Here is a 20600-nt window from a genome sequence, read left to right as displayed (position 1 = left end):
GTCTGTACCTGACCCCCAGCTCTTAAAAGCCCGACAATTAAGCGAATTCCAAAGAGGATTACAATGGAGAATCAGAGGGTATAAATGTGATTTAGTGCGGAGTGCTGAGCATGACAAATCATTTCTGTGCCCAGGCCTCACTTGCTCTGAAATGAGTTTCATTTAGAAACACGGAGCAGATTCAGCCGCTTCCTGGTGCAAAGTGTCAGATGCAGCTGTGCAAGTTTTGCCGATCGGTTCTTGCGAGGCTTCCCGAGGCTGCAATACCCTTCCTGAGACCAAAATGCCACCGTTTTTGTCAGCTTCTTAGTCCTGGAAGGAAATACAGGGACGTGCATGTGCAAACCAGCCTCCCAGGCTATTTCATTCTCTTTGCAAGAGCTTGGCTGAAAGAGCGAGGACATTGGAGCAAGGCCATTAGAGCAAGGCCATTAGAGCAAGGCCATTGCATGGTGGACTCAGGAGATCTGGATGCAGAAAGTTTCCAAAACATGCCGTCTAAGTTTACAACGAAAGTGAAAGGTTTACTGAATGTTTTCCTGCGGTGAGTTTCTCTATGAGAAGTTTGTCTTAAGCTTTTACTATTACAGAAGCTGGTTGGTGTTTCATTGATTAATGAAGAAATCTCTCACCTCAGAATATTTATAGCGTGCACGTGTGTGTTTGCATGTGTCTGTGTATGGAGTTGCCTTGGAAACAAGGGGAGAAAGCGCCATGAACCAGAACGTGCTTTCCCTTTAAGGAACACTTGTGCTATTGTAAAATTACACCCAATAGCAATCTAATCCATTCATCCATTCTGTGAGCAGCGTGTGGCTGGAGTATGTGGATCCCGTGTAAAGTTGACAGAAAACCACTTGACTTTGTGTTTGAGCCTGTTGTCGAACACACGGCTTGACATTGGTGACGTTGCTAATAACGTGGAACACAAATTTATGCAAATTATTGAAAAAGCTAGCAATTCTCCAGGTGCACATTCACGTTACTAAGATATGAAACAGACCTAGAGTGTTCACATTGCAAAACAAAGCGGACAATTTTACCTTACATATAAGAACAGCTGTTTCAGCATATTGGCCTCAAAGACAGTATGTTGAAACAGCTGTCCAAGTGTTTTGGAGGTTAATCTACTCAATTAATCATTGTGCATTTTTTTTTTCAATTTATAATAATGTTTGCACTGTTCCTTATGGGCATGTGAATAAAATACTTTAGTCATCGGTGAAATGCATATCAGGAAATATCGTGTGAGAAGAAAATCTATTTTCAAAGTGACGCTGGGTCTTGGAGGGAGAGAAATGTTGTAAATACAGACGCTGATCTCAGCAGCCAAATTATGGTCACGTTTTAAATATAAGTTTCAGAGGAGAATCACCAGCCAGATTGTTCAGTGAGACACAATAACCTGGACTTCTGCGTGAAGTTCTGTGAAATGAGTGAATAAGATCATTCTCTGTCGGCTGTTGTTTCCAGGTCATCGAGGAGCTTCCACCTCGAGTAACTGCAATATTTTTTGTGGTCTAAGCAAAAACTCTTTGGGCTGCAAAAAGAGCTGAACCATTGTGGCCTCTGATAACCAGCCGGGGGCTGTTGGGGTGGAGGTTGCGCTTTGGGATGGGTGATGCTCGGGATGGGACCAGAGCTCATTGCCCCCGTAACCCCTGCACGTGGTGCTGCAGATGCGAGGAGGAGATGCTGTACCACAAAAACAGGTGTGATTGCTGCGACTGTCAACAATAACCCTCTGTGAGGTTTTGCCCTGGAGGGAGGTTTGTTCTCAGGTGTGTTGTGCTCTGATAATCACACCTAGAGCAAAAGGCTCCAATACCTCACCTGGGTTCATTTTGCAACGTTTTATGAATGAAATTCTAGAACCTCGCACATTTTCTGTGTATTCACAGGCGTTGAATTGCGGACAGCCGCTGTCAGAAAAATCCTCTGTCAATCCATTTGACCAGAAATAGATACAATTTAAACATCATTTCCAACCTTTCTAAATATCACTGCACATGTAAAAATAGCAAAATCTTTATATATCATATCCCAGTCCACCTTTCATGTCAGTGGGTTTTTTTTTTTAATCAAATGTAGGGTTTCTGGCTTTGTTTTCCCCAAGAGACCGTGCAGAATAAGTGGGAAAAGTTATCATAACAGTTGGAGAAATACAGACTACAGCAGGTACCGCTATGCTTAATGGCTTCTAAAGTCTTTTCCACCGCACTATTTTTCCCAGATTTGAGGTTTTATTCCCGTCTGGACTGAATAGCAGCTCATGCTGGAATGAGATTGAAACTCTGTTTATGAGATTCTTGGCTAAGAAAAGAGAAAGAACCAAAGAGCAGAGCAGAGGTGCTGGTGCAGAGGGGGAGCAGCGCGAGCCGGGGCTGGTCCCGAGATGCTCCTGGTGCTCGTGTCCGAGGCCCATTCTGTCTCAAGCTGTTGCTGTTTCTCAGCCCCATCGGTGACACAGCCCAGGGCAACCTGGCCAGGAAACCCGCACGTCATCTTCTCGTCCGCTCCTGTCACAACTTGGCATTAGGAAGAAAGAACGTTGCGGTTTTATTGTGGGTTGTTCCCCGTAATAGCTTTTGTCAGGTTGCATTGGCTCTGCTGACCGGAGTTCAATTACAACACTACGGGGAGAAAAATCCAAAGCTAAATCAACAACAACTCGCGCGATTGCCTTCATTAACAAAGAGGAAGAAAAACAGTATTAAAATGCCATGTACCGCTGCATTTGAGGGAGTGTAACCTTTGGGCAGTTAGCTAAATGTCAGTGCCATTTAACAAAAAATGAAAACCAAATAGAAAGGTATGTTTGGTGTGGTTGTTGTGGTCCTGTGACTTTAGAAGCTGGGCAGTGGTTGACCACCTTGTACCACATTGGCTGTGAAAAGAGCAAACGTTTGTCCTTCAAAACTAAAGCAGGAGAATGTGGAGTGAAACTTTTGATCACTTTCTGCTTTTTGTTCCAAGGTGCCTTCTGGCAATAATTCCTGAGCTTTTGGAAAATGATGAAGTTGTAGCACAGCGAAGGAGCCAGGATATATTGAGAGAGTTTTCATTACAAGATCCAGTCTATCCATTTTCAGATGATTCCTGCTGCCTAGAAAATGTGAAAATTCAGTAGTATCACTGAGATACTTTGCTCACCATGTCCTCACTCATTTCTTCATGGGGACTTGGACCCAGGTTCGGGCTTTGCAGGCAAATACTCCCACCAAGGTTTTGCGTTTGTACCTTCATGGCGTGGATTTAAACACACACACTTCAATTGTGTCGAGACCATTGTTTTTATGCCTACAGTGTTGTCCACCAAAAACCTGAGCAGAGCATGTTGAGGCTGTACGGAGCTGTGGGAACTGGTGCGATGCTGGGAGATGTCCCATTGCTGGGTCCTCAGCTCATGGCAAGGTCACAACAGATGCAGAGCTGAACCTCCTTCCCAGTGCTGCTGCTTGCATCCTTATGAAGTAAACGTAAAGGGGTGGTGGTCTCTGAATGAAAGAGCTTGTAATCTGATTGATGCAAGACCCTCAATTTCTGGAGGAACAGTTTGAAAACAAAATGTGGGAAGTGCTGGCCACATCTGTGCTGTGCGAGAACATTCCAGCCGCTGGGGAGGTGAGGTGGCATCAGGGAGGGACAACGTGGCTGAACACTTCAGGGGGTAAGGAAAGAAGGGAAAGAGAGGAAATGGTATGAAGTGGAAGGTGAGGAGAGCTTGCTCTTCTCCGTGTGGTAATTGGATAGTGGCGCTTTCAGCTGAAAGCACTTCTGAGCTGCAATTCTGTGTTACATTTATGAAGGCCTTTAGGTGCAACACTTTGTCAGTCCTGCACTAAAATGATATGTCAGAATGCCAGAGAACCTCTTCTTAAGCTGTGTCTTCTGTAGAAAGCATCTTCCCTTGTATTTGTCCATTTAGCAGGAGCAATGACTGTGCAGCGGCTGCAGTACAAGACAGAGCATGGTGTTAGACCTGGCCTTGCTTCCACCTTCCAGCAGTAAACTATTTGAAATTGGTACGGCAAAAGAAGAAATAAATGTATTATCATTTGAAAATCTGCCTGTTTTTAGAGGAAAACTAAAGAATGAATGGTTAACACAGCGGATGTTAAGGAAGATAAATTTCCTTAATGGAGGCGAATAGCAAATATTCCATTTGAACAGTCCAGTGGTGATGATCTCATTTCTCTTTGCAACTGAGTCAGGGTGTGTAATTTTGTGTCTCACATTAAGTAAAATGGCAGATAATGGGAGACATTTTCCTCCACTGAGATAGTTCTTGCATGTAAGTTCTTCAACACAAACCGGGTGATTCTCTTGTTCCTCTCTTGCTGTGCCTAGTTTATCTTTCTGGAAGATCAGTATTTTCCCCATTACTCACAATGTAACAGGTTCTAAAGAAATAGATTGTCAAGTTTAAATTTGAATAGTGGCTTAATGACTTCTAAGGGCTAATTATGAAGTTAATGCTTCAGAAGGAAAGATGGAAGTCCTTTTTCATTTTCCTCTGGTCCTTCATTGCCTTTTGTTGAGATGGAAAACCGTGTCACCCACTACTTCATATAGTTTACAAGCACTTTAGAACTAGAAGTTTTAAAACCATGTTGAAGTCCCTGCCTGGACTAAGTTTAGTGCTGAGGGGTAAGGGCAAGGAACCGTTATTAAAATTAGTTATCGGAGAAACATGATGTGATTTTGATATATACTTGCTTTCATAGAATAATAAGTGGAAGACCTTTGTCTATTTACAGAACGCTTCCATCGAAAACCAATAACACTGTCACCTTCTATTTCTATTCCTGAGAAACATTAATGTCACCCCCCTTGTCTGCTATTGTCTTGCCCCATTTCAAACCACCTGTGAGCTGACACTGGAGCCCTCTCGAAGCGGAACGTTTTGCGGTAGTTTCATATGAAGAGGTATTCTGTGATATTTCTCTGGAGTGCATTCAGCTTTCTGTGCCATTAGAGTATATGCTAGTATGCCATTATCGTTTTCCACTTAAGAAAGGTGACAATACAGTATATCCTTCTTCCCTCCCATCTGTTCCTGGTTGCTTTATTTGTAGCCCTCTATATTTCTTTACAGTCACCGATACTTGTTTTGCTGCACAGCTGAATTTCAGTTAACCAACCGATACATTAACTCTTTGAGATGTGGCACGCTCAGCATTTGCTTGTTATGCAAAAAGGCCGGTTAGTAGGAAAGATATGGGAATTGGTATTTAAACCAGAACCAGCAGCCTGAAGACCCCAAGTATGAGCGTGGACCTGGGACACTGGGAACATGGGTGCAGTTCCTTGATCTGGTGGAACTTCTTCCACCTCAGTTATTTTAGTGGCATAATGCAGATAACTGTCCTGTTGTCCTTGGCGGAGCTGGGAACTGGTTTTCAAGTGTTGCAGAAAGACAAGGTACTATCAGGAGTAATTTAAATAAATCATTCCGTATGTAATTTTTAGAACAGATGAAAGAGAGACAGGGAGAAAAGATGAAAAATTAAATAGCTTGATCCTGATTCCACAGGACTTGTACATTTGTGTTACTTCATGGTCTTTATTACAATTACTCCCTCTTGCACCAGCTCAGCTGAGAGCAGAATCCAGGCACAATTTGGTGCTCACAGGTTCTTAAAACGTTCTTTAATTTAGGGACTATGTCTCCTAAAAGCAAATGGACTCTGGAAAAACACTGATGTTCTGAAAGCAGAGGCTCAGCTTTTGAAACACAGCTGATATTGACCTAGTCTGCAGGAAATAAATACACCGCGCAAGAGTTCACCGAGAAATTCAATCAGGAAACCAAAAAAGTGATTTTTGTTCTGAACTCGAATAAAAAAAAAAGGTTGTTCTTTATAAATGTTGTGCAAAAAAAGAAATAATCAGACATAGGGGCATGTCAGAACAAGGCGGCACTTCTGAACAGGCTGGAAATCTGAAATGAAGAACAAAATCCAAGCTACAAAGCAGCAGAGTAAGGTAGGAAAAAAGCTCTAGTAGTCCTCAGATCAGTCAGAAGAGTCTCAAAAACTCACCTCAAATAAAGCAATATTCTTACTTGAAAAAAATTATCAATTTTTAGTTTTATCTTTTTTCAAAATATTCTCAAAGGTGTTTTTGATTTTTGTCAAGAAACTTTTTTTCTCCATGTCCAGAAAGTTTCCAGACAGTTCTAAATGCAAGCAGGACACATTATCTGTAGTGTTTGTTGAAGTAGAAAGTAAATGTTGAAGACTCAAAAGGCAACATGTTCAAGTGCAGTAGCAGTGCCAGGACCAGCAACGTGTGGTTGATCTGCGCTCCCAAAATCGGTGAATAAACCACCAGAAAGCTCTGGGTGTGCAAAGGCAGCAGCGGCTGGTGCCTGGGCTGGCTACGGGTGTGCTCCTCGGCCTTTTATTTTCAGCGTATCAACTAGAGCAGTAAGTGGCTTTATGAAGTGAAGTAGATAAAAGATGTGGTTGTATCAGCTGTGAAGTTCCGTCACTGTAGGAAACATGCAGAGGTCTAAAGATGGTCAGGAACACTGTGAGTAAAGGAGCCAACGGTGGTGGACAGCTGGTGATTGTTCGGCATTTTGAAAGCAGAAAGGGATAGACTTTCTCTCCCCTAATTCTAGACATCAACTCCATACCAGACATCTGAGCCCTTCAATAGGCAACGGGGAGAGAGAAAACTTCCGAAAGACACCAGCCCAAGACGGGAAGTGCCGGAGGATGAATCGCTCCCCATGGTGCTCTGGGGAGAGCCCCGTTTTTGGGGGAGTGTTTCTGGGAGGCTCCAGAGCCTTTGGCGGCCAGAGCCCGCGGCTGCGGCGGCGCTGTGCTCCTCACCGGCAGCAGGCAATGCAACCCAGCACATTACTTCAATGGGTAAATGAAGTAAGCACAGCAGTCTGGTCCTGACAGATAAGACAGACTATGTCAGGGGAAAAGAACAAACTTATTTGGGTAAGGCATGCATGGTTCCTGTCAGATCCACGTTCTTCAGAAAATCATATCCTCCTCTTGCAGGACAATGAATGTGAGCATCTAGTAGATTTCTATTGCATTTTAAGCTCCGTAATGCACTTCTCAAATATAGTTAATAAGTAAATGCATCTAGCTCTGTCCAGAAAATACAGTTCTTTATTGAATTTCTTGGTACATTGTGAGCTCTGGACTTACACCAGTTTTTAAACTATGCTGAGGGAAAAGGTATAAAACCCAGTTCTTCTGCAGCCCCTGTCTAGCGAATGCTGAACAACTGTCTTCTATCAGGGGATTCCGGAGGACTTTGCACAATGTCACATGTATTTTTTTCTGCTTATAAATAGATATTATTGAGCCATAGCCACTCTGTGAACGGCTTAATGAAGCAAGTCACCGTGTCCGAAGCACAAAGCGAACTCGCGCTCCCTCTGAGGGAGGATGCTCCTGCGGGATGTGGGCAAGTCGTGTAGACACGCTGTAATTAATTTGTGCATTCTTCTATAGCATTAAACAGCTGTTATTACAGAAGGACATGGATTTCTGCCCAGGTAGCACTCATGGTAGAAGATGAGCACACAGATTGCGGCAGTAAACTCATGTGATACGCAACCTTATGTTTCGGTGTCTGTAGTTTTGCACTTGTGAGACTGAAGCCTTTTCAAGCCGGTGAGTTGCCAGCTCTCCCGTTGCACTGGTGGCAAAGGATTCCCTTAGAAACCCCCCCTTCCCACCCGCTCCGAAACAAACCGTGGTGACTGGGAAATGAATTAGAGAAATGTCTGAAAGGAATTCTTCAAAATGGTCACCCATGTTGTTAAGTATCATTAAACCTGTGGGACAAAGATACAGAGCCAGAAAATTGTATCTCAGACTGTTGTTGGTACTCAAGTGAATCCAAGAGTTACATTCCATAAACTTGGCAAAGCATAACCTCCCTATATTTTCCTGTGGGAAAAGCAACACCTTTGAGGAATGTTCATATTGTTATTTAATAGCCATTTGAAAACAATCATTAGTTTGTACTGAGGCTCTTGTCATCTTGCTCTTGAGTAGACAGCTCTGCCCATTCTGTATCCTCTTGAATTCAGGGTGATACTGTTTGATTCCACTTGAGGGTGACCCACAATTTTATTAAGACAGAATGTGATAATGTTTTATCTGGAATGAAAAGGGAAAAAATAACGCCCTTAGATGTACTGTGAAATTCTAAATATGCTTTAAAATGGGTACCAATCACTCCCTGTTGAGAAGAACCAGCACAAGTCTGTCAGATGCTCAGGTCCTGTACAGATCTCTAAACACACTGTAAATTCCCATGTGAATGACTGGCAGAGGTTACCATACTTTAAGCCAACTTTAGGTCTTGTATTTCTTGGTGTTCTAAAAGGCCCCGAAACACAAGGCGGGAGCTCTTGGTGTCTGTTCTCTGAGCAGCCAACTAAAATCAGATGTGTGATAGTTGCTCTCCAGCTGTAAGAATTTCCCATTCCTTTTACCTCAAGTCTGCACTTCAGAGCGCTGGTGTCTTGATGTTTAACACAGCAGGTTTGGAGAATCAGCTCTACTGGGACAGCAAATAGCATGAGCCTGGTTTGGGAAAGGGCTTTTGCTCCTGCGGAAGGGTCTGGTGCTCAGCGGAGCCGGTGGGGACTGCCTGACAGGCTGCAATTACTGCTGCCAGGTGCACCAGGCAGCGTTCCGAACCTTTGCTTAATGGGGGCAGATCTGCTCGGAATGACAAAAAATAAAATAAAACTGCCTCGGGTCATAGATATGACAGTAGCTGTGCTTCTAATCAGGTTTCACCTTCAGCAGCAGGTTTTGCTTATTCATCCTACATAAACCTCAAAATGAGCTGAATTTCCTTCCTAAAAAAACATGGAAATGGAATAAATCTCAGCTTTAGTTTCCATGAACTCCAAGACAGCATTACCGCTCTGGCTGGCCTGCGTGCCCGTGGCTGCGCTAAGAGAAGAGCTCCCTTCAGCGTGGCTGTGGCAAAAAGACAAGTTATGAAATACGGCTCCAGCGTGGAGTCCCTGTAGCATCATTTTTGTGCTGCAGCAAATAGTTTTTTGCAGCACACACTGTAGAATAATATTCAATTAGGCTAATAGTTGCTGCTTACATTGTTCTGGAAGAATCATTGATTAAGAACCTCTCTGTATGGTTCAATCCACGTTCATTAATTTCTCCTGCAGAATAAATGCACCTGCCCGTTGTTCCTTGGGGATCCCAGTATGAAGTAAAGCCATTTTGCAGGTAAAGGAAGGAGATAAAGGATGACCTTTAACTTTGACACCATAGCCTGCAGGATTTGTGATTTGCCATCTGTCATAACCGATCGCTCCTCACAGCGATGGGTGGGGGAGAAGTTGAGATGACAGAAGCGATGGAGATGAAGGTTGGAGGGGAGCGGATGGACCTTCCAGCACCGCGTGTGCTCGCCGGGGCGGGAGGACTCGTGCCTGGTTCGTGAAAACTCGGGGTAAATAGTTGATTCCACAAGCGGCTCCGCTGCAATGATATTTGCAGAATAAGGAATTACCCATTGTTCAGCCTTTTATTAGGACTTTTAATGGAACTCTTCCCACATGCGCACCCTCTGCGGTCTTGAGACAGGTATCGCCGCTTCAGCCCACAAATAACAACTGGTGGTAAATCTTACCTGATATAATGGTGGAAAATATAAATAGATTTCTAGCAACCAGGCTTCATTAATATGTATTGGAAACCTAAAATGGTATTCAGCTATGAGGGGGGAAAAGTACGGAATTGTTTTGGATTACAATAATTTCAGCAAAGCATCGAATTTATATATTAATTTTGCTTAATGGACTTATATTGCCTTGCTCTTTGATCTGAAGAAAAAGGTGCTGAATAATTTATCAAATAATAATAAAAAAACTAGCCCAGCCCACATGTCACAATCTGCCCTATAATTTACATTTTCTAAGAGATGCCATTTCCAGGCAGGAGAACTGGTTCCTAAAGCTTCCTCCTAATATTACAAATGTATTTTCGCGAGATACACTCTGGGGAAAAAAATAATAATGAAGGAATGCAATTCTGCAGACAAATGTTTCAGCTCTGTGCCTTCTTCACTAAAGGCAGTCATTTCAACAAAATGCCAAAAGGCATTTAGCTGTAGCATTTGTCAGTGGAATAGGGTTGGCTTTAGGTTTCCCTCCTGATTTACAATTGACTGTTTATTGGGTTTACTGTAGTGCAGCGTGTTTTGTTAACCTCTGAAAAAGCGCAGCCAGCTTGTGCATTAATCACGAGGCCGATACCTGTGACAGTAACTGCGCCAGCTCGGGGCTTTTGTACGCGGCCAGATGGGGGGAAGGAGGTTGGCAGCGCCCAGGGGGACAGGGGAGATGCGCTGGGGTCCAGCTCCTGAGATGGTTTCTTGGGAAATGCATCACCGACTTCTCCGTGAGTCTGTTTTTCCACCAGAAGCAGGAGGGAGAAGCCGCGTCGTGTTGCCTGGCTGGCTGGGTGAGCTGCCACAGTCACGCTCCTGAGGAGGATTTAGGTCAGCGTGGTGGTGTTTAAACCCTGATTATTGGGAACTTTGTGCCTGGAGTTCCTCGGCTGGGTCCTGTGCGCCTGTCGCAGTCGTTCCTCAGTAATTCTGCTGCTGGACACACAGGTGTGGAGCAGCATCGGTGAGCACCGCTCTGTCCTGACTCGTGACACGTCTCCCATTCACATTTCCCCCTATTTGTCCAAAGCAATGAGTTGTCAAACATTTACTGTGGCTGTGTGCAGGGTTTATTCATATTTAAATAAAGCCATTATCCTGGCCTTGAGTTTCAGTAGTTTTCTGCTCTTCCTCTTGAGTATTTCTCTCAGTAGTGCCATCTAATCAGCTTTAGGTTTTAATTAAACAGCTGTCATTTGCTTCCTAGTTCTGTTGCGACCTGATGTTGTATTAAATTTTAATTTAGCATAGGCTGGATAAGAAGTAGATTCCTTCAGACAACAAAGAAACGCTATTAGCAGGTTACAGTTGTAATTAAGAAGAGCTCTGCTGAAGTGCTAATGCATTCAGGTACAGCGAAGGAGCTGGAGATAAACACGCGCATCATTGTTATTCAGGGATGGAGCCTGAAATATGAATGTGTGGCTTCCACCTGGGCTGCTGGAATTGAAGGTTTTGGTCAAGATCTCGCAGCCGAAACCCTTGACAACAGAAACAGGAGGGGATTCCCAGGTTTCCACCCGGGACCGTGCAGGAGCGGCAGCTCCAGGTTTGTGCTGGCGGCTCCTGGGGGTTGTTCCAGATGTTTCACAGATGCTGTGCCCCATGGGAGGACCTGCCTATGGAAATCAACAGAATTATCCCCTCTGCATCTCAGATGCTGTTAATAATAACCAGCACAGGTATCTTCAATTCAGTAACACTATTTTTTTCTGCAGTAAACCCTACTGTGGAAATATAAAACAAGGCTAACAGGGTCTAGATGAAATGCTATTACTTGTTGAAGATGCGCTAAAAAAAAAATAGTCTGTTTATAAATCTAATGGACAGTCAATTAGTTCAGTTCTGTCTTCACATTTCTTCCTCAGAGGCGATGTATTTTTTCAGTCTATAAATAGCCAGCTCTTAAAAAGGTCTTTACACAGCCTATTATATTTGTGTAACACTTTACCCAGGCATCAGGCATCTGAAATATTGATTTATAGAGGAGAATTGTTTACCAGTGAAGTGTAGTTTTTGTGAAGCTGCACTAGCTAATGAGCACGGGGGGCACCGTTAGCCCTGGGAGGGGGGAAGGTTCTGGACGGTGCTGGTGTCACGAGCAGAATGAGCAGATTCCAGAGCACCTGCAAACAGTGGGGTCATGAGGTGTCTCTTCTAAGAGCTTTTCTCTCATGCTCATCACAGGGAGATTATGAAGGGAATGCAAATGGCTTAGAAATGGCTTAGAAACGGCGTGCTGGCGAACTGCCTCGGGGGAGCGTGTTGGCACAGGACCACCATGTCCTCATCATATAGCTGACATATGTTTACATTGGGTTGATGGCGTAGGATTTATGGGATATTTGCCGTTGGTTTGGTGAAATCTACTTACGTCTTCTCTGACATACTTGGGGATGAAGCTCCCTCTGTTCCTCTTTGTCTGTGTTATACAACGTCTTTCCACCTGAGGTGCATCTAATTGTTTTCTTTCACCTGGCAGTGCATTTTCTTCTTAGCGTTGTTCACTCTCAGCCTTTGTAAAGGTTTTACAGTTGTTCTTTCGCACTTCCACTTCTGTCACATACTTGTCTCTTCCCCACCGTCCCTCCCTCGTGGATGGCAGCTGGTTATAAATAAGCCCATTCAGCATAAACAAAAACTAGACAGTCATTTACTGTGTAAAACAGCTGGTTTATGCCTCTCAGAGAACAGAACAAAGACGACGTATTTATTTCCTGAGGTATTATTCCGAAAACATCTCTATTTGGGACAATACTTAAACCCACGCTTAAATCACATTGAAGTCTAAGTGTCAAGTTGAGCACGTACTTTTAGTTCTGTTCGGAACAGAATGGACTCAAGTAGATGCTTAAATGCTTTTCTGGAGCGTGACTGCCCATAAAGCTCTAGTGGACTGTATTAGTTAGCTGGCACTTGTGTTATTAGTACTTCAACTCATTTAATTCAGGGCGCTTTTTGTAGAAGTTTCCGAATATTGATTAATAATACATCTTAGTTGCAAGTATTTATTGGTCTTCTCCAGCTGTCCTCAGCTTGTGGTCAATGCCCATTATTTTCTATCAATCTCACTAGCAGACAGAAGCGAATGATAGTGAATATATCTCCCTATGCAAGCAGCAAATTTTCACTAAAATCCATTTCTTCTTCCACCAATTCTAATAATGGAATTTAAAGTTAGATTAGTTTGAAGCAACTTTCCTCCCCACCCCCCCAACTGGCAAGCAATTAGTTTTATGGAAGTTGAAAAATGAAAAGCGGATTGATTCAAAGCAGTATTTCCTATTGCAGGCGCTTTGAGAAAGCTGAACCAAGGCTCTATAAAAGCACAGATCCCTCTTTGCCCCCCACATGTGTCAGAAGCAGAACAAGCTACCCCGGAGCCATTTGGGGGCCGTTCCCCTCCAGCCCCCGTACCTGCTTACGCCAGGCGGGGACCTCTGCGCTCATTTGGAGTGATTAATCAAACCGCAGCCATAGGGAGACACAGAGGAAGGCTGTGTTAATGGAGTCATTAGAGCGCCAGCACTGTGAATTCATCAGGATTTAGAGATAAATGTGGTAAAACATCTCGAGGTGGGTTTTTGATGGGAAAAGATTAAAAAAAATACCTATGGATGGTGTTGCTTAGTTTGTACTAACTACCCTGCCGCATGCATAGTGTTTCTCATCGTGTGTTTATGTCCTGAAAAGGGTCAACTTGCAACACTGTGAGCTGGAACAGTAAGAAAGGAATGCAGTTATTGTAATGCTTGATAATCACCTGCCGTGACTGGGGCAAAAGGGTGGGAAGAGTCGCTGACACCCTCTGCAGATCGAACCCCAAGAGTGCTGTGGTTCCGCCAAACCGCAGATCTGCCTTCGCGCATAGTTGTGCTACAGGTTTCACCGCCACAGCAGCCAAACCTGCACATGGGCTCCAAAAGAGGAAACCCAGATGTTTGTCAAAAGCAGAACTTTATGGTCCAGATGCAACTTGTGGCTTAGAAAGCTGTGAAAGCCGAGTGCAGGAGCTCGAAGGGAGCGTGCGGGAAGGGTCGCTCCTCTGCCCGGTTCACCACTCCGACCTGCATCGCTCCCAGGCTTTTTTGCTTCTCTAACGCCCACCCCTCGTTTGTGTGTGTGCATACAGGACACGGAGGTCCTTAACACGGCCATTCTGACGGGCAAAACGGTGTCTGTTCCAGTCAAGGTGGTTGCCGTGCAGGAGGACGGGTCCGTGGTTGATGTTTCGGACTCCACCGAGTGCAAATCAGCCGATGAAGACGTCATCAAGGTAAGACACCCACGAGAGGCGGAGAACGGAGCTTCCGCCCCTTTCCCCTCCATCACCACTGCATTGGGACGTATTTCACACTCAGGATTTCACACGGGGTGGGTTGTTTCCCGTGGGTCTCCAGAGGTTGCGTGGGGCCGGCGCGTTTCGGTGGCCGGATGCGCCGTGGGTGCTGGTGCGTTCCGTGCGGTGCGGGGCAGCAGAGCCGGGGACGCGCAGTGACCAGTCCCGCTCGTTCTTCGCTGGCCGGGCAGTTCTGATGAGAAAACGTGCTGTGCTATATATCCCACCTGGGAAAAGTCAGTGCCTCCACAGGGATCTCTGCTCTTGTGTGGCTTTTCTGCATCCATTATTTAATAGTAATGGTGTTGTAACGGAGTGCAGCGAGCTTTCCTACGTGCTGCTTTTTCTTTTTGTTTAATAATATGTTGAACTGGTTCTCCCTCCCTGACATTTAGATGAAAATAGCATTAATGTGACTTCATGAGACATTGACTGCATGACTTTTGATACCATTGCGTGGCTTTCAGCTTTTAGCTCTTTATTATTTTTAGGCATAGATGACTTATTTTGAATATCTTTAATGGGTTTATTTGTTTTATTATGTGTTTGGAGTGTGGTTTTTTTCTTGTTTTAAATGAACATAAGAATTTACTACAACTAATTCTGTATAGGGGTGGGGGGCTTTTTGTATTATTTCTAGGGTAGTCCTAGAAAGATAGTTCCTTTGTCTCAATCCCAGGACATGGCTGTCTATTATATAAATGCTATATAAGCAGGGTAGTATAGCCATTCTTTTTCCACATAGTAATCCTGTAGCCTGTAGATTTTATAAACTCTGCAGCTTTCAAGAAACAAGTTCCCCCTTGTATTCTAGCGATCAATTGTGTCATGTGGGACTGTATTCCAGACCGGAGCACTTGTTTAAGTGTCTCTCAGATTGCAGTTGAAACCCACATCCTATACCTGTGTACTTTTAATCTATTATTATAACCTTTTTGTAGATAACACTGCAAAGGTCCTACTTTGTCAGATAATTTTGTATGTTCTTTAGCTGGCTAAAGAATTGCACACAGCCAAGCTCTTTATTTTGAAGATGATATGTTGGAGCAAGAAGTTCACCTTCTTATTTTTAACAGCTCTGAATACGCTTGTTACCAATTTTTGGAGTAAATTACATCCTGTAAAACAAACAGGATTTCACTGCATTTTCGGTCTAATGCCAAAGGAATTCCTTTGCAGTTAAAGAGCTCACAGAGCAGCTGCCCAGGTGGTGGAGATTTTCCGAGACCTGTTGGTAGGTGGGAGATGCCTCCAGTTGATCCAGGAGCTGCCAGGGAGGCAGGAGGGGTTTGGGCAGAAACCTTAAGTCAGCCAACATCTACTTGCTTTTGCATTAAGAAAAAGGATTGTCATTTTATCTCCATTTATCACAAAGGCAAATCGCTCCTAAACAAGATTCAATTTACTGGGCAGAGCCATGTGTGCAGTTGTATCCCCAGAGAAGCTGGTAGCTTGGGGTTTAGTTATAGAATAACAACGACTCGCAGTTTTCAGACCTGAAAGCGTTTTGCGAAGGACTTTTCATGAAAGTGGCTGTTGGGTGTTGAGCCTCCGCCAGCAATGGAATAGTTCTCTTGAGGTTCTAACCTGTGCTCTGGCTTCTGTATTTTCCTTTATATATCAGATGGGAAAAGACTGCTAATGGAACAGACCCTCTTGATAAACGTTGCTATTTCTTTTTCTGTGTACCATGCAGCTTTTATCTGATTAGTGCCTATTATTTATCAGTTCACAAGGAATTGTGCTTATTGTCAACTCGAGCACCAAGTTATATATCATCAACATATGTCTGAGATTCTGTATTTTCTTTGCACTTCAGAAAACCAGGTCTAGATCTAAAAGCTGGTGTATGTGGACTTTTGTTTCTATTGAGTTACAAGCATTTCTAGTACCTGCTGTAGTTAGAGAATACTGGACTGAACCAGATAATAAAAGGTCAGAAAAAGGACTCCCATTCTTCTTCCACTAATAAAATTAGTATCTGCAGACATTAGGGAGAGGTTGCATTTCAAAATGTTGCCTCTTTAAAGGCCATTCAGTTCAATCAGCAGTTGTCCATATCCTGTCAGATCTGGGCATGATGTTGTTCCCAAATTTAAAAGGTTCACTGAACCTGCCAACTAAATAAGGCTCGACATGCCCCTCTGTGAGCAGAGACAAGATTTCCACTTGCCAGCTGTGGATTTATACACTTCAAGAAAGCTTTTGCCCTTTGACTGTCTTCCCTTCTTGCTTTTTCAAAATGTGTTGTATTTCCAGGTGGAATTAGACTTGCTCCAAAGTACCTTCAGTTTGATGAGTGTCCTTCCATTCCTTTCAGTGGTCTGGATAGAGCCAAAATTCTGCACAGGTTTTACAAGACTTGCACTATAATTCTCCTCTTTTTTTGGTAGTGACTAAGTCAGGTATCAACCAGATCTTCATTTGACTGTTGTGTGAAATTCTCTGGGTACCACATCACTGACAGAAGAGATTCCTCTGGGATTCCTTCCAGACCTGGTACTTGACTCTCTGCTATAGCGACTTAATGAACAAAACCAGCAGGTCTGAATGTGATCTTCTCCGCTTCATTTTGCCTCGTCCTGCTGATCTAAAATGGGAGCAATGTTATTTCTGTGAAAATTGCAGCATCCTTATAACGGATTTCAGTCACAAATTACTGAGGTGCTCTCAGACTGAACGCTGTTCAGGCATAATTTTTTAACTGGAAATATATGTATTGGTTGCAAGATTGAATCCATAACGATTAATTAGCTACGTTAAAATTTAGTACAGGGTTTATGTGCCTATATTTTTTCAGAAGATGCTTATTCCCTTTACAAGCCCCTTCGGTAAAGTCAATATTGACTTCGCTTCCAAATTTGTTTTGCCTTTTCTCCATAGGTCATACTGCTAAACCCTCTAATAAGAGTCGTCAGGCATTTTGGATGCAATTGCCTAATCTTAAGCTTCTTTCCGCTGTTAATTCTGCCTTTATTGTTTCTTTCTAATTGGAGAGATATTAATATTCTTTTGGGCAGAACGGAGAGTGGTGCATTCTTAACCTTTTATTTCACTTAATAGCTAATGATTTAATAGACAATAAATGAGACAATTCTTTGATCACTGCTGTGACACCACTATTTTCAATTAAGACAACGAAGACAATTAAGACAAGCTAGTTTAAACAAAACCAGACTTTGGCCCAGGCTATTAGGTATTTACACAAAATATGTTTATCTGGGCAGCTACCTGGATATCACATTGATAAAAATACTACTCAGAGATGGGCAAATAGATAGATGATGTACAAGTGATTTATTTGTAGGCAAGAGATGTGACTCTTTCGTATTTTAAGCCATATATTCCCTAAGCTTAACAGTTTAATAGCTTCCCAGCAAGAGACTATTTCAGTTCACATTTTTTCAAAACCTACCTAATTAGTGGTAAATATAAAGAAACACACTTATTACTTTTTGACCTTGTGCTTTCTGACCTGAGCATGACTTGATCCTCCAAGGGATCTCGCAGGTAAACGTGCTCATTTCAGCTACAATCCCTGGTCCCTACATTTGGACATAGGTTAAATACTGACCAACCATTTTAACTTAAACTGGCCACTCTCTAAAAGATGAGAACATGACCGTAAGCCAGTGAAACTCATACGTGTATTCCGTATTGAGGAGGAACACTTAATGCTGTTGGCATTTGAGGGAAAAGATTGGCTTTACGATTAAGGCGCTGAAATGCTGCTTAGCATTAATTTCCATATCTCTTGCTGATTTCCTGAGTGACTGTGGGTAAATCACTCATTCCCTTTGGAATTTTGTTTCCTTATCTGCAAACAAGGAGAAAAAATACATCTTTTTCCAAGGCTACCTTGTGTAGCTTCCGAAGCTACTATTGACCTGAACGGACAAAATCCTTATCTCCACCAGAGTCCCATTAACTTCAATGCTCTCCTGCCACGGACTCAATTGAAGGGCTTCTCTCCCAGTGTCCCGCTTTTCCTGCAAACCACAGTGAAATAAGGTTGTGCAGTTGAAAAGAAAAGAAGTGGCGGGAATTTGATAGAATTTATGCACATAATATTCAGCTATTTTGCTGATGGGCAATACAAAGAGAGAGAAAGGAGCTGTAGGTCTGGTGGAAAGAACCTTTCTATGTGTGTGCTGAACCGCGGGGCTCAGTCTTCACAGGTGGGGGGAAAAATCCTTGAAGAAAAAGATTTGCAGCATGGCAAGGACCTCCCTGGTCCACCCGTCCTGTCAGGAGGGACAAGTGCTGGCCGGTTACAGTGGGTTTCACTTGCTCCCCACTGGCCTTTGAACTATAGTTGGAGGAAAATAAAGTTGGACCAACATCAGTGATGGAGGGAACACCAAGATGGTTCTATTACAGATGGAAGTCTAACCTGAGGGCTTTTGCCACAGTCAGTCTTTACATTCTTACCCCAGCCAAGGTCCACGCACTCCCTGTAGAAGTGTCTGTAAAAGTCTGAACCGTAGTCATTTCACATGAAGAAAAATTCCGAAAACATTGTAGTTACGTGGTACTCAGAACCACCACTCGCAAAGCAGCGGCAAGTGAGGAAATTCTAACGAGGGCAGTGTCTTAGTCCAAATGTTTATCTCAGTGCCGTACAAACAGGAGACAGCTGCCCAATTAATTCATTCGTAGATTAGTCATATTTTCATGTCCTTTGCGTGTTATGCAGAAATTGACTGATGCTTCAAATTAATCTCTGCAGTAATTCAAATGGCTTCCAGGGAGTTACACCATGGACCCATTTAGCCTCATTTTTTGGTAACAGAAGGAGCCCTTGAACAGAAGGGAGTCAGAGGGGCCTCATCCTGCCCATTTCTGCCCACGTAGGGACATGCATTAAGAACAATGGCACTTCAAGAACATACCATGAACTCCATCTGTGCCAGGATGCACTTTTCTTGTTAACTTGCTGGAGGAAAGCACTTCAATGAATTATTTTTCACCTTTTCATAATTTCCTGTCTAATTACAATGAAAGTAAAATTCAAACCATTCCTACCCCCTACTTTTCTAATACAAACCTTATCTTGAACTCTCTGTAGTTAATGTTAAAACAATAGAAGACCTAATTTTCTTAGCAGCAGCCAGCTCGGCTTTATCTAACGGGCGGTAAAAATAGCATAAGAAAGGCAGGAAAGGTAGTAGCTGAAATAGATTGAATCCAAAGAAGATTCTTCCCTCTTCCAAACAAAAAGCAGACAAAGAGCAACTGAGGATCTTGTTCGAGAACCCAGGGCACAGTGATCTCTGACCCCAGGACAGCGAATGCCACAGGAACCCTGGGGACAAAACATTTTGGAGGGATATTGCGGTTCTCCAATGTAGATGATACTGAATTTTTGGGAACAGTTCCTTGCTGCAGACTCACAGCACACTCGTCGGACAATTTACAGAAAGAAGCACCTGCCTGGAGTTGTTAAATACAACTATTTATGCAGGAGCTCTGCAAACAAAGCCGGAGCTTGTAATTTGCAACTTCTGCAGCTGCTTCGCCATTAAAGTGTGTGATCAAGAATGTAATGTGCTTGTACATAAAGTGTAGCTAATCTTCTTTCTCCATCTATCATATTTTTGAGTACCTATCACCACATTACACAGGAGCTCTATTTTGTGGTCACTTGCACAGAAATAAGCTCACTGCAGGAGTCCAACCTCTTTCTGCAAGCAGAGGAACACTCTGGTTTATATGATGGATTTACTTTGGTGCCAGTCGGTTTATTACACAATACATTTTTGAACTAGATCTTATTTTTTAAGTGATTTTTCCCTTCAGCGCTGACAAATGGTTCAAGATTGACAGCCCTGGAGGCTTAACCAGTGTGCCTTGCCCCACAACAGGGGATGGGGGGGCGCTTGTGAAGTGCAAACGTTTAATCTGCTGAGTCCATCTTCATGTCCGTGCTGTCCTTATAACCTCACCTGATTAGTGCCCGGATCGGCAGCTCCAGGAAATCAGCTCATGTCACTGTCAGCTCCATCTCCATCCATTGCTGGGAAGTAACGGACTCTGCAGCACGTTACAAAGCCCCTGAAATAATGACCGGGCAGAGTGAAACGTTCCTGGGCGGAACAGGAGGAGCCCTTAGGAGGTGCGGATGGACTGAGGAGCGCTGGGGTATCCCTGGTGTAGCTCTGCTTTGCTCACACCTCTGGGAAGCCGCTGCCCTGCCTCGGTTGTACCGCGGTGATGAGCAGGATTTACAGACAGTGCATCTTCTCCCTTGTATCTGCAGACAGGTGTGCCTAAGGTAGAGCAATAACCGAGCTGCTTGCAATTCACCCAACTTATAAATTACAATTTCTTATGATTTCTAGTTATTTTGACCAAAAACCTCACCCTTTTCTCCCCATCCAGAGTTCATCTTTATGAGTCAGAGGAGACGGGCAGGAGAGTGTGGCAGATCTCTCCAAAATATGTCAGCTGCTGAATTAAGGATTTTGCTTTTTGTTGAAATATCAGAGGTTCTGACATTCAGGTCACCAGATTCTTCTAATTAGTTTTCTAGCCAGACAAAGTATGATCAGAAAAGAGAAACATAGCCGCTAAC

The 20600-nt window shown here is 43.5% G+C and overlaps 1 protein-coding gene across 1 annotated transcript in view; it reads left to right on the top strand.

Moving 5' to 3' along the window:
- Window positions 1-20600, top strand: part of TMEM132B (transmembrane protein 132B) — a gene marked incomplete at its 5' end in the record, with an annotated part of 209977 nt that overhangs the window by 162305 nt on the left and 27072 nt on the right. Inside the window, one exon of the mRNA XM_082066519.1 lies at window positions 13820-13963. Coding sequence (XP_081922645.1) covers window positions 13820-13963 — 144 coding nt within the window. The remainder of the gene's footprint in view (window positions 1-13819; window positions 13964-20600) is intronic.

This window comes from Streptopelia decaocto, assembly GCF_964273445.1.
Source record: "Streptopelia decaocto genome assembly, chromosome: 15".
Taxonomy (NCBI): Eukaryota; Metazoa; Chordata; class Aves; order Columbiformes; family Columbidae; genus Streptopelia; species Streptopelia decaocto.
The sequence above is the reverse complement of the archived record's forward strand: the minus strand, read 5'-3'. Positions and strand labels throughout refer to the sequence as shown.